The sequence below is a fragment of the Somniosus microcephalus genome, chromosome 1, assembly GCF_052327205.1.
Source record: "Somniosus microcephalus isolate GS21.2 chromosome 1, FLI_Smic_1.0, whole genome shotgun sequence".
In the NCBI taxonomy this organism is placed as follows: domain Eukaryota; kingdom Metazoa; phylum Chordata; class Chondrichthyes; order Squaliformes; family Somniosidae; genus Somniosus; species Somniosus microcephalus.
In genome coordinates, this window is record NC_140987.1 from 21,387,293 (window position 1) to 21,401,350 (window position 14,058).

The 14,058-nt window shown below is 46.0% G+C and overlaps 1 protein-coding gene across 1 annotated transcript in view; it reads left to right on the forward strand.

The window, feature by feature from the left end:
* nop14 (NOP14 nucleolar protein homolog (yeast)) overlaps positions 1 to 14,058 on the forward strand; it is a 72,944-nt gene that overhangs the window by 25,954 nt on the left and 32,932 nt on the right. The window contains exons 8-12 of the mRNA XM_085974636.1: positions 1,911 to 2,042; positions 3,919 to 4,246; positions 5,156 to 5,286; positions 7,792 to 7,877; positions 13,766 to 13,901. Of these exons, the coding sequence (XP_085830762.1) occupies positions 1,911 to 2,042; positions 3,919 to 4,246; positions 5,156 to 5,286; positions 7,792 to 7,877; positions 13,766 to 13,901 (813 nt within the window). The remainder of the gene's footprint in view (positions 1 to 1,910; positions 2,043 to 3,918; positions 4,247 to 5,155; positions 5,287 to 7,791; positions 7,878 to 13,765; positions 13,902 to 14,058) is intronic.

Sequence of the window (14,058 nt, forward strand, 5' to 3'; positions counted from 1 at the left end):
GTTATGTTTGCCAGAAAGAAAGACTTGCATTTATATAGCGCCTTTCACCACCACCGGACGTCTCAAAGCACCTTACAGCCAATGGAGTACTTCTGAAGTGTAGTCACTGTTGTAATGTGGGAAGCCTCTGGTGTGGCTTGTATGCAATGCATTACACTGCCTTTTACGGTTAATAATTACTGACCTGAACCTACAAATCGCTCCTTTATCCAAAGACCCTCTACTTACCACAGTTGGATTGCTTTCATTTTCTACCAGTTTCCTCCCCTCGAAGCTGTTAAGGCCTTGGTTCAGTCCCGCGGGCCCTGATCGACCTTCAGCACCGTGGCCATTATTCACCTGTGAACCCAGGAGCACTGTGGCCCATCGCTGCCCGGGCTGTGGTCAGCACACTCATTATTTGCTAATCACAAAGCAACACTGATGACAGTAGTGAAGAAGTCTGCAGTCTAGACGATCCTAGCTAAAGGAGGACATTAACTAGAGCATATTATACAATGGAGTCAATCTGTAAATTTAAAAAAAAGGTGCTCAGATTTAACCCAGCGTGGTCTTGTTGAGACAGATAGATCCTATGGTTCCAATTGCAGTGAAAGGGATAGCTTTGGTGTGCTTGGCTAAAGCAAATGAGATAGGCAGCTTTATTCGGTTATCTTCAAATATAGGCCAATATTTGCCTTTGCTGGGGGTGTGGGGAGGGTGGGGGTCTGGTGATTCATGATGGGGTACGGTTACCGCAGGGTTTGGTATTTCACATTAGAGTCAGTTCTTGCATACTAAAACTGTGACTCTTGGCCAGCTGGTTGACTGAAGGTGTGGCAGCATAGCCTGATCCTGGGGTCCATAGGAACATAAGAAGTAGGAGCAGGAGTAGGTCATACGGCCCCTCGAGCCTGCTCCGCCATTCAGTAAGACCATGGCTGATCTTCTACCTCAACTCCACTTTCCCGCCCGATCCCCATATCCCTCGAGTCCACACGGGTTCACTTCCACTAAATAGATCCCAGATCTGGAAAGCAGCCCAAGTTTGTTTTTCCCCCCCTCCGCCCCCCCCCCCCCCCCTCTCTGGCCCAGGGGCACTCCAGATAGTTGTCATGCTTGGATTGGCTAACTCAACACGAGCTCGGGATCCGACCTGGGATTTTGCCGACCATTATTTGCTCGGTATAACACCCAAATGGTGCATCATCTACAAAGTAACCGAGGAAATCCTTTCCTTTTTTTTTTTCTGTCGCCAATTTTCTCCCATTCCCTCACCTGCCGAAGTCACCTCACGCAAGTCGCCATTCTTCACATGCGCGTCTCGACGGTGAGTGTCGGCAGGCTATTCAACTAGGGGAGTCATAACAGCCAAGGCTGACTGACGTAAGAAAACTCACTAAACACTTGGTTTGAGTATAAAACAAGGCTTTAATCAACTGTTTCACAACCATGAGTTCTAGTTACATCACTAGTTCCTGGTTACAAAAACGTCCTGAGCAAGCTGGGCCCACACCCGAGTATTTATACTTTCCTTGGACGGCGCCACCAGCTTGCCGCCCGGTGTTATCTCATGAGTCATTTCTACATGAATGGTAAGATTCATGACACAGACATCGCCATGGGTGTACTTCGAGCAGGGTTTTCGGACAGCAAACAGGAATCCTAGGTGATTTATCTCTTTTTCCCCCTTCCCCAGTTGAGTGGCACTGAGGCGTGTTAACATTCCCTCCGCTGATCTGGGTGATAGCAGGTAACTTAATACAGAGTAGGGATCTAATATGCAATGGCCCCATTAGGACATTGGGGTGCATTTAATTAAAAAAAATTAATGTGGTTTGAATTGTGTTTCTGTTGAACTTTATGGCTTCACTCAGCGTACCATAAATTAACACCGGGTGTTGATAATGTGTTTCGACTCTGAATTTCAGGCACAGAGAGTACGTCGGATGCGTGGAGAGTTTGAAGAGAAAAGCAACAACCAATCGAAACACATATCCGCAGATGACTTGTACGATGGCTTCATACTAGACAAGGTTGACAAGCCTTGCCTTGTTTACAAGGTGAGGCTCAAGAGCGGTTAGAATCTAAGCACTGCCGTTGGTTGGAGTTGAGAGAGTTTTACACCGTACCACGAAAAGGGTTGTTTTATTGCCTTGATAGCACTGTGTGATATTAGTGATAAATGCATTAGCGTGTTCCTTTGAAATTCTTTTGTCTGCTCTTTTAAAGGCATTCATCTGTTTTGGGTTAAGCCCTTTGTTAAAGCAGCAGACTGGAATTTCATTAACTCTTTGTTGCTAATGTTACACAGTGTAATCTCAACAACAGCAATTTGCACTAATATAGAAAAGCTCCCAAGCAATGTTCCCTCCAAGCGGCGCAGCCTCGCAGTAATGGGATAGGTCCCGCGCAGGCCGCTCACCGGATTCTCCATTGTAAATACCGCGCCTGCGCGGAAATTTAAAGGGACCGCGCACTAAAAGAAGCAGGCCGCGCAGAATGAAGCGCAGCTCACGGGGAACATTGGTCCCAAGGATGCTTCACAGAGGCAGAATCAAAAAAGTGGAGGCCGGGTTAAAGCAGGAGATACTAGCAAAAGTGACCAAAAGCTGGGTCAAAGGGGCGGGTTTTAAAGAAGGAAAGGAAGGTGTAGGGATTTACGGAGGGAAGTCCGGAGTGTAGGGGCTGAGGCGACTGAAGACATGTTTGGTTTTTTGATAGATAACTCTGAAAATAAATATCGCAATTACTCAGGTTCAGTTTCTTACTCTCCTGCACACGCTGCTTCGCTACGTCCCACCTAATACAACCTTATTCTCAGACCATTAGGATCCAGAGCTCCTGTTGAATTGCATCAGTGGACAGTGTAAACTTTGGCTACCGCACGCATGTTAAGTGTAACTTGAGCCAGTAGTGAAAAGCGGCAGTGCGATCCGGCCGCTATGGGGTAATTGAACCTCGCACATGTGGACATCGTGCCGACAGCAGCAGGATTAGCTGTGATGCCATGCACGGTTTAATAGCCTGTAAACATCGGCACATGAATAATGGCCACTTTGGGCAACATACGGGAAGGTGAGGCACATGTGGAACCATGCCCCAGCAAAGGGTGATGAATGTTCAGAGTAATCCACCAAGCTAGGTATTAGAGGAAACAACATTGGGATTATTCAGAGTGCAGTTAGATGCCAACGATGGGAGAGTTAATGTACCAGAGGGATGAGCTTCAATAGGCTGAATGGCCTTTTCTCATCCTTGATGTTCCCTATAATTTCACCCAATCTGGATGACTGAGTAGTGAAATATTCTAGATATAAAAATATCTTGTGTGTTAATCATGTGATTGAATTTTTGTTTATTCATTCACGGGCTGTGGGCGTCGCTGGCAAGGCCAGCATTTATTGCCCATCCCTAATTGCCCTTGTGCTCACCGCCACCTTGAATACAACTGGTTGGCACAGGGCAGTTAAGACTGAACCACATGGCTGTGGGTCTGGAGCTGCATATAGGCCAGACCGGGTAAGGACGGTAGATTTCCTTCCCTAAAGGACATTAGCAAACCAGATGGGGTTTTACGGCAATCCGTTAGTTTCCATTAGTCACCATTACTAATACTAGCTTTTTATTCCAGATTTATTTAATTAACTGAATTTAAATTCCCAAGCTGCCGTGGTGGGATTTGAACTCATGTCTCGGGATCATTAGCCCAGGCCTCGGGATTACTAATACAAAAGCAAAATACTGCGGATGCTGGAAATCTGAAATAAAAACAGAAAATGCTGGCAATACTCTGGATTACTAGTCCACTATGATCCCGTACCTAATGAAAGTTATTTTTCTGTCGAGATGTTTTACAATGTGCTTAAGGACTTGCTCCAAAACAAGAAGTCTGAGCTGGTAAATGGAATATGACCTTAGTTTTTGTTATATTAAAAGGAAGGAAAGCTAGAGAAGTTGGAGGAAGAGGAGGAGCTGGGTGGTGAAAATGAAGAGGAAAATGCGGAAGATGAAAATGGGGAAGACAGTGATGAGGATGAAAATGAGGAAGAGAACCAAAGTGAAGAGGATGACGAAGATAGTCATTCAGATCTAGAGGATGACAGCCATTCGGATCTAGACTCCGAGGCTGAAAGTCAGAAGGGTGAGGGTGCAGATGTTAAGAGCACGCCCAAGTCCACCTCGAATAAAGAGAAGGTGCCAAGTGAAAAGGCAAGGAAGGCTATGATGGAAACAGCCAAGACCGAGCTCCCTTTTACTTTTCCCGGTAAGTCATGGGCTTCTGTTAGTGAGAGCCATCTTTTTTTGGGGAGGGCAGTGGCTAGCATGGGTCCATGCCTGAGACTCCGCTGACACAGATCCAGGACTCGGCTCTGCGCTAGTAGGAACAGGTGTTTGAGGAACTTTATAAAAATCGTATCTGCATCGCATCATTATGGGGGTGGAACAGCTGGTCTGATAGAGTTAAGATGGAACAGCTGCATAATTGGTGCTGCACTGCTGGAGTTGGGTTGCCACTTGCCACATCTGTAATGCTGTTGTTGGGTTGTTACATCTGTGCTGCTGGAGTTGGGTTGACACATCTGTAGTGCTGGGGTTAAGAACATAAGATAAGAAATAGGAGCAGGAGTAGGCCATACGACCCCTCGAGCCTGCTCCGCCATTCAGTAAGATCATGGCTGATCTTCGACCTCAACTCCACTTTCCTGCCCGATCCCCATATCCCTTGATTCCCTTAGCGCCCCCCAAAAATCTTGGAAGTCCAAAAATCTATCGATCTCTGTCTTGAATATACTCAACGACTGAGCCTCCACAGCTCTCTGGGGTAGAGAATTCCAAAGATTCACCACCCTCTGAGTGAAGAAATTTCTCCTCATCTCAGTCCTAAATGGTCGACACCTTATCCTGAGACTATGAGCCCTGGTTCTAGCCTCCCAGCCACCTACCCTGTCACGCGCTCTAAGAATTTTATACGTTTCAATGAGATCACCTCTCCATCTAAACTCCAGAGAGTATAGGCCCATTCTACTCAATCTGTCCTCGTAGAACAGCCCTCTGATTTCAGGAATCAACCTAGTGAACCTTCATTGCACCCCTTCTATAGGCCAGACCTGGGTAAGGGCCTGGGTAAGGGCGGTAGATTTCCTTCCCTATCTAATGTTTTTTTTTTCCACAGTCCCCGAGTCGTATGTTGATCTGAAGTCCCTGCTAACGGGACAGGTAACAGAAAAACAGTGCCTAATAGTGGAGCGCATTCAGAAGTGTAACCACCCGAGTCTTGCGGCAGGAAACAAAGCCAAGTTAGAGGTGAGTTCTTCGCATCATAAAGGATCCAATGCGCAATTGTGGTTTCGTTTTTAACAAGAGGTGGGGGGGGGTGCATCATCCATCAGAACCAGACTGCAAGTGGTCTGTAGGGCACTATATAAGACAGGCTCCATATCACTCACTATCTTTTTAAAAAAAATCTATATTTGTCCTTGGGATGTGCAAGGTGCCGGCATGGTCACATTTATTACCTGTCCCAAGTTGCCTAATATCTTTTCTTATGTCCATAGAACCATGCACAAACCTAGGCATTGCAAATTACTGTTTCAACAGAGGTTCTTAAAATAAACACTTTTTAAAGCTCCATTAAAACAGCAAAATATCCATCCAGCCTTATTAAACACTTGTATGCTAATTCTGTCATTTCTAAGCTGCCCTGTGCGCTGCACCATAAAATATATCAACACATGAACGTGTGATTAATTGCAAGGGAGAGTTGTGAAATATGCATTGCATGTTGTAAAACTGCCCCTCCAGCTCCGCTTCCTATACAGTTTAGATCGTTCTGTATTTGCATAGAGCCTTGTCACGTCTCTCGGCACAGTTTCAAGTGTGCTTCACACCGTGAATTACTGTTTTGGAGTGCAGTGGCTGCTCTGTGGGCAATGACTGCTTTACTACGCAGCAAGATCCCACAAACGCACGTGTGAAGATGTTGCTTGCGATTCTGCCATAAGTAGCCAGCAGCAAGAACATAAGAACATAAGAAATAGGAGCAGGAGTAGGCCAATCGGATCATGGCTGATCTGATCCTAACCTCAAATCTTCTATCACTGTGCATCCACCCGAACCCATGTGATCTCCCGGGAGAGGCGAAAAACCAGATAAAGACCCAATGGCCAATTTGGGAGAAAAAAACCTGGGAAATTCCTCTCCGACCCATCTAGGCGATCAAAATTCTTCCAGGAGATCACGCTGTCCCTATATTTTCTATAGTACTTACCTTCTGTAAAGGCGATCTCCACCCCAGCCAGGAACAGGAATAAAACCATCTCCTGAAATCTAACACAGAATTAGAACACAGTAGGAGCAGAACCAGGCTACACGGCCCCTGGGCCCACTCCACTACCCACAGGGCCATGACCATTCCGAACCTAGACTCATGTCCAATTTCCTGCCTGCTCCCCGTAACCCTTAATTCCCTTTACTTCTAGGAAACTATCTATTTCTGTTTTAAATTTATTTAATGATGTAGCTTCCACAGCTTTCTGGGGCAGCAAATTCCACAAACCTACCACCCTCTGAGTGAAGAAGTTTCTCCTCATCTCAGTTTTGAATGAGCAGCCCCTTATTTTAAGATTATGCCCCCTAGTTCTAGTTTCACCCATCATTGGGAACATCCTCACCGCATCCACCCGATCAAGCCCCTTCACAATCTTATATGTTTCAATAAGATCGCCTCTCATTCTTCTGAACTCCAATGAGTAGAGTCCCAATCTACTCAACCTCTCCTCATATGACCACCCCCTCATCCCCGGGATTAACCAAGTGAACCTTCTTTGTACTGATTGTAGAATTATCCGCCTACAACTGGTGTGCCCCATGGCTCAGTGCTGGCTCTAGTTTTATTGTGTGTGTGTGTGGATATAAATGATTTAGACCATAGGAAACACAATCTTGAAATATGCTGGTGACATAAAAGTTGGCAAGCAGCAAGGAGGACAGCGCAGGGTTTCAGGAAGACATGGGCCGGTTAATGGAATGTGCAGACAGGCAGCAGAAGCGATGTTAAGGTGGAAAAAGTGTGACGTAACACATTTTGGGAATGGCGACTGTACACTTAATGGGAATACACTGAAGGGTGTGGATAAACAGAGCGACCTCGGGGGTTCAAACCCACAATTTCCTGAAAGTGCGAGCGTAGGTAGAGAAAGCCGTAAAAGAAGCCAGCGGCACACTGGGTTTTATAAAGAGGCGCGTGGAGTACAAGATTAAAGAAGTCATAGTTTGTAGAAAACATTGGTTAGGCCACAGTTACTGTCCTGTGTGCCGGTTTGGGTGCTCCGTTATAGAAAGGACATTAAACAATAGGGTGTACAGTGTAGATGTACCAGACTGATGCCAGGGATGGTTAACTATAATTATGAGGAGACGCTCGAGATACTGGGGCTATTTCCACTCGAACGGAGAAGGCTGAGAGAAGATTTAATAGGTTTGTCACATGATGAAGGGTTTTGATAGAGGGATGAGGAATTTCACCTGAGTCTGCGACGAGGGGGGGGGCCATCAATTTAAAATTATCACTAAGATTGAGCAGAAGGGTTAGGAGAAACTTCTTTGAGACAGGGTAGTTGCAGCATGGGAAACCTTTTTCACGAGGAGTAGTAGTTGAGGCAAAGACCGTTGCATCCTTTAAGGGAAAATTGGATAAGTATTTGAAGCAGAGGAAGATTCATTCGGCAACGTTTATCCTGATGACGCCCAGTTCTCCCTCTCCACCATCTCTCTCGATCCCTCAACTGCATCTGTCCTGTCTGTTGGCAGAAACTGTTTGGATTCCTGTGGGAATATGTTGGGGAGCTGGCAACCAAGCGTCCAGCAGAGCTGAAGACAATTGACAGGATGGTGCCGTAAGTATGAGACGGTCTTAAGAGCACTGTAATTGTTTTTTTTTAAAATTTAGATGCATGTTTAGATATTTAGGTGTTTAAAGCATGTTAGAAAACTTCCTATTCTCATAGAATTCATCCTGTTCTTTTATATAGACATAGAAACATAGAAGATAGGAGCAGGGGTAGGCCATTCGGCCCCTCGAGCCTGCTCCGCCATTTAATAAGATCATGGCTGATCATCCAAATTCAGAACCCTGTCCCTGCCTTCTCCCCATATCCCTTTAGCCTCAAGAAATATATCCAACTCTTTCTTGAATATATTTAATGAACTGGCCTCCACCGCCCTCTGTGGCAGAGAATTCCACAGGTTCACCACTCTCTGGGTGAAGAAATTCCTCCTCATTTCAGCCCTAAATGGCTTACCCCTTATCCTTAGACTATGACCCCTGGTTCTGGACTCCCCGGCCATCAGAAACATCCTTTCTGCATCTAGTCTGTCCAGACCTGACAGAATTTTATAGGTTTCGATGAGATCCCCTCTCAATCTTCTAAACTCCAGTGAGTATAAGCCCAATAGACACAATCTCTCGTACGTCATTCCTGCCATCCCAGGTATCAGCCTGGTGAATCTTCGCTGCACTCCCTCCATGGCAAGAACGTCCTTCCTCAGGTAAGGTGACCAAAACTGCACACAATACTCAAGATGCGGTCTCACCAAGGCCCTGTACAACTGCAGCAAGACATCCTTGTTCTTGTACTCAAACCCTCTTGCTACGAAGGCCAACATACCATTTGCCTTCTTAACCGCCTGCTGCACCTGCATGCTTACCTTTAGCGACTGGTGCACAAGAACACCCAGGTCTCTTTGGACTTCCCCTTCTCCCAATCTATTGCCATTCAAATAATAATCTGCCTTCCTGTTTTTGCCACCAAAGTGGATAACCTCACATTTATCCACATTATAGTGCATTTGCCATGTTTCTGCCCAATCACCCAACCTGTCCAAATCGTACTGGAGTTTCACGACATCCTCCTCACAGCATACCCTCCCACCCAGCTTTGTGTCGTTTGCAAATTTGGAGATATTACATCTAATTCCCTCGTCCAGATCATTAATATATATTGTGAACAGCTGGGGTCCTAGGACCGATCCTTGCGGTACCCCACTAGTCACTGCCTGCCACTCGGAAAACGACCCGTTTATTCCAACTCTTTGCTTTCTGTCCGCCAACCAGTTCTCTATCCAAGTCAATACCTTGCCCCCAATCCCATGTGCCTTAATTTTGCACGCTAACCTCTTATGCGGGACCTTATCGAAAGCCTTCTGAAAGTCCAAATACACCACATCCACTGGTTCTCCCTTATCTATTTTACCAGTTACATCCTCAAAAAATTCCAGTAGATTAGTCAAGCATGATTTACCTTTTGTAAATCCATGTTGACTTTGTCCGATCCTGTCACTGCTTTCCAAGTGCTCTGCTATTACATCTTTTATAATGGACTCTAGCATTTTCCCCACTACCGATGTCAGGCTTACCGGTCTATAATTCCCCGCTTTTTCTCTGCCACCTTTTTTGAATAGTGGGGTAACATTAGCTACCCTCCAATCCATGGGTACTGTTCCAGAGTCTATCGAGTTCTGGAAGATGACCAGCAATGCATCTACTATTTCTAGGGCCCCTTCCTTAAGTACCCTGGGATGTAGATTATCAGGCCCTGGGGATTTATCGGCCTTCAGTCCCATCAATTTTCCTAACACCATTTCCCTACAAATACTGATTTCTTTCAGTTCCACCCTTTCATCAGACCCTATGTTCCGCGGTATTTCTGGGAGGTTATTTGTGTCCTCCTTTGTGAAGACAGAACCAAAATATGTATTTAGTTGGTCTGCCATTTCTTTGCTCCCCATTATAAATTCCCCCGATTCTGACTGCAAGGCACCTACGCTTGACTTCACCAATCTTTTCCTCTTTACATATCTATAAAAGCTTTTACAGTCAGTTTTTATGTTCCCTGCAAGCTTACTCTCATATTCTATTTTCCCCTTCTTAATTAATCCCTTTGTCCTCCTTTGTTGAATCCTAAACTGCTCCCAATCCTCAGGATTATTGCTTTTTCTGGCCAATTTGTATGTCCTCTCCTTGGATCTTATGCTATCCCTAATTTCCCTTGTTAGCCACGGTTGAGTCACCTTTTTTGTTTTATTTTTATGCCAGACTGGGATGAACAAATTCTGCAGCTCATCCATTCGGTCTTTGAATGTTTGCCATTGCCTATCCACCGTCAACCCTTTGAGTGCCATTCCCCAATCAATCCTACCCAACTCGCTCCTCAGACCATCGTAGTTTCCTTTATTTAAATTGAGGACCCTAGTCTCTGAGTCAACGACTTCATTCTCCATCTTAATGAAGAATTCGATCATATTATGATCGCTCCGACCCAAGGGGCCTCGTACAACAAGATTGCTAATTAATCCTTTCTCGTTACATAATACCCAGTCTAAGATGGCCTGATCTCTGGTTGGTTCCTCGACATATTGGTCCAGGAAACCATCCTGTAAACACTCCAGGAATTCCTTCTCCACAGTATTGTTATTAATTTGGTTAGCCCAATCTATATGTAGATTAAAGTCACCCATGATGACTGCTGTGCCCTTATTGCACGCTTCTTTAATTTCCCTTTTAATGCCATCCCCAACCTCCGCCTTACTGTTTGGAGGTCTATATACCACTCCCACTAATGTTTTTTTCCCCTTAGTATTTCTCAATTCTACCCATACAGATTCCACCTCATCAGAGCTAATATCCTTCATTACAATTGTGTTAATCCCTTCTTTAACCAGTAATGCTACCCCTCCTCCCTTTCCTTTTTGCCTATCTTTCCTGAATATCGAATACCCCTGGATGTTGAGTTCCCAGTCTTGGCCGTCCTTGAGCCATGTTTCCGTAATCCCAACCAAATCCAAACTCAGTACCCTGTCCCTGCTTTCTCCCCATGTCCCTTGATCCCTTTAGCCTTAAGAAATATATCTAACTCCTTCTTGAATATATTTAATGAATTGGCCTCCACTGCCTTTTGTGGTAGAGAATTCCACAGGTTCACCACTCTCTGGGTGAAGAAATTCCTCCTCATCTCTGTCCTAAATGGCTTACTCCTTATCTTTAGACTGTGACCCCTGGTTCTGGACTCCCCCGCCATCGGGAACATCCTTCCTGCATCTAGTCTGTCTAGTCCTGTTAGAATTTTATAAGTTTCAATGAGATCCCCTCTCATTCTTCTAAACTCCAGCGAATATAAGCCCAATCGACCCAATCTCTCCTCATATGTCATTCCTGCCATCCCATGTATCAGTCTGGTGAATCTTCGCTGCACTCCCTCCATGGCAAGAACGTCTTTCGTCAGATAAGGCGACCAAAACTGCACACAATACTCAAGGTGTGGTCTCACCAAGGCCCTGTACAACTGCAGCAAGACATCCTTGCTCCTGTACTCTAATCCTCTCGCTATGAAGGCCAGCATACTATTTGCCTTCTTAACCGCCTGCTGCACCTGCATGCTTACCTTCAGCGACTGGTGCACAAGGCCACCCAGGTCTCGTTGCACCTCCCCTTCTCCAAATCTATTGCCGTTCAGATACTAATCTGCCTTCCTTTTTTTTGACATTATATGGTTTGGTATGAAATTTTAAACTTTTACAATCCATGTGGACACGAACTGGAGGTCAGACAGCCATGCTGCTAATCACAAGTGCCGTTTCCAAGGTGGCTATCCCTGAATAAAAGATTTGAAAATTAGCTCTTATAAATAAAATAAAAATTTAGCTGAGTTTATCCAGTGGAATTGCAGAGCCATTCAGAATAGGAAAGGACCAGGATCAATCCCTGTTGTCCGTGTTAGCCTGGGCAGCGCTAGGTGTTCCACAATAAGCCCTAAGTGCTGTTGTGTTGGGGAGGGAAACGTGCCATCCCTGGCATCATCCTGCCGCAGGGGCTGTTGGTGCAGTTGTTCTCTTTATGCACCACTCGGTGGGAAAAAAACATTTTCGGATTAAGGATTAAGAAGGGAGCTGTGTTCCAATCCCTCCATGGCCTCGCCCCTCCCCATCTCTGTACCCTCCGAGAACTCTGTGTTCCTCCAACTCTGGCCCCTTGTGCATCTCCGATTTCCTTCGCCTCATCGGTGGCTGCGTCTTCAACCGTCTAGACACTAGGCTCCGGAATTCCCTCCCTAAACCTCTCCGCCCCTCTGCACCTCTCTCCTTCTCTAAAACGCTCCTGAAAACCTATGAGCTGGATTTTCCTTAAGCTGTCGGGAAGGAGGCGGGACTACAACTTTTGGGTTTTAGTCCCGCCTCCATCAACGTCCGGCCAATCGACACAATTTTCCCTTGATTGACCTTGTTGAGCCCACCCAGCGGGCTCAGCAGGCCAATTAAGGACCACCCGGCAACAGGTGACGTAACAGACTGAAATTTCATCTGGCAAGAGTTTTTGACAGATGAAATATCAGTGTTTCACAGCTGTTTGAAGCTGTCAAACACTGACAGTCTGACTTCTAACCTGAGTCCTTCTACACAGACTCAGTTAGAACTCTCACCGGCAATGAAAGCTGCAGGCTCTCACTTTTGACATCGCAGCCGTTCAGCTTTCAGTTCCGGCTGAGTGATGGACTCCCGCAGCCTAGAGGAAGAAAGGCTGTTAAGGTAAGTACAGGTAAGTAAAACTTCTTTACACAGTTTAGACACACCAAACACACTTACCTTTGCACTCATGCACCCATCACTCACCTGAACACCGACATCGCGACCCCTCCAAGTCCTTCAACCCGACGGCCCGCCTGCTCCAACCTGGCGTGGTTTGGAGCCGTCGGGAATCCCACACAACACCCCTCAAAATAGGGATTAGGCTAAAAACTGCCTGTTAACTACCTGTTAACAGGCAGTTAATTGGCACTAATCCCTTCCCGCCTCGGGTCGGTGGGTCCCAGTGCGGGGCGGGTACCCGCCTCCCTTAAGACTTACGTGGAGGCGGGTTTTGGGCGGGATGGTGTCGGGACCCCCGAATTCGGGATTTTTGCTCCCCCCGCACGCCTGAAAGCCTACCTCACGGCACACTGAAAATCTGGCCCTATCTCTTTGACCAAGCTTTTGGTTACCTGTCCTAAGGTCTCCTTTGGTGTCAAATTTTGTTTGATAACGCTCCTGTGAAGCGCTTTGGGACACTTTACCACGCTAAAGGTGCTATAGAAATGCAAGTTGTTGCTGAGTTTATTATAGACTGCTGAACAGTGAAATGGAGGTAAAGGAAGAAATATGTACATAGATTAGAGAAAAGTGCAGGAATGAGATGGCTATAATAGCCAGCAGCTTTTGTGTCTCCATCTTCCTCGGTATAAAAGGGTGGCTTATTTTTTTCTCTCTCTGGTTGCCAGCTTCCCACTCGGGCAATGTTATTTTATTATTGAGGGAGGAAGAATATCTGCTCAAACTCGGATCACCTTCAGCTAATCAAACGGGAAACCTAGTCCTCCGATGGCTCGGCTGGTGTAGGCAGGAAACTCCCATGTTAGACTCTTTCACCTGTGCTGATGTTAGCCACTTGGCCTCCGTGTCCCTTGGGGTCCTGCTTCTGATCGCTATCGTGCAATCAGCAATTGGTTCGGCTGCGATGCCCCATAAGGTCGGATAGTCATTCAGCTTTCCAGGCTTGCGTGTGAAAAACGGCTACTTTGGGTGAGTTACAGGAGGGCCGCAAGTAATGTGGAACCGTACCCCCAGCAAGCAGCTTAAAAGGAGTGTAGAAACCCAATGAGAGTATTTAACAAGGAAGCCAGCTTTGAGAAATGTTTGCATTACGCTTCTAGGGATTGCACTCACGTCAGTTTTTTTTTTCCTTTTCTTTTTGCAGCCAGTTGTATGACTTATCCCAGATGTTCCCTGAAGCTGCATGCAGCTGTGTTCAGTCAACCCTTAGACAAAGTGTGCAGGAACTGGAGGACCAGCTGCAGGCCAAAGGTCGAGCCACGTTTCCTGGATTAGACAAGGTAAACCTGTCTGCATACCTGCTTGAAAGCGCAGCATGAATATTATGAGGTGGGCCTTTAATTGCCAAGGTTACTACAGATAAAAGAGTATTGACACAGCTAGCCCACCCTTCCATTAAAAACCTGTGGTCTACCCATCACACCATTTTGCCTGCCT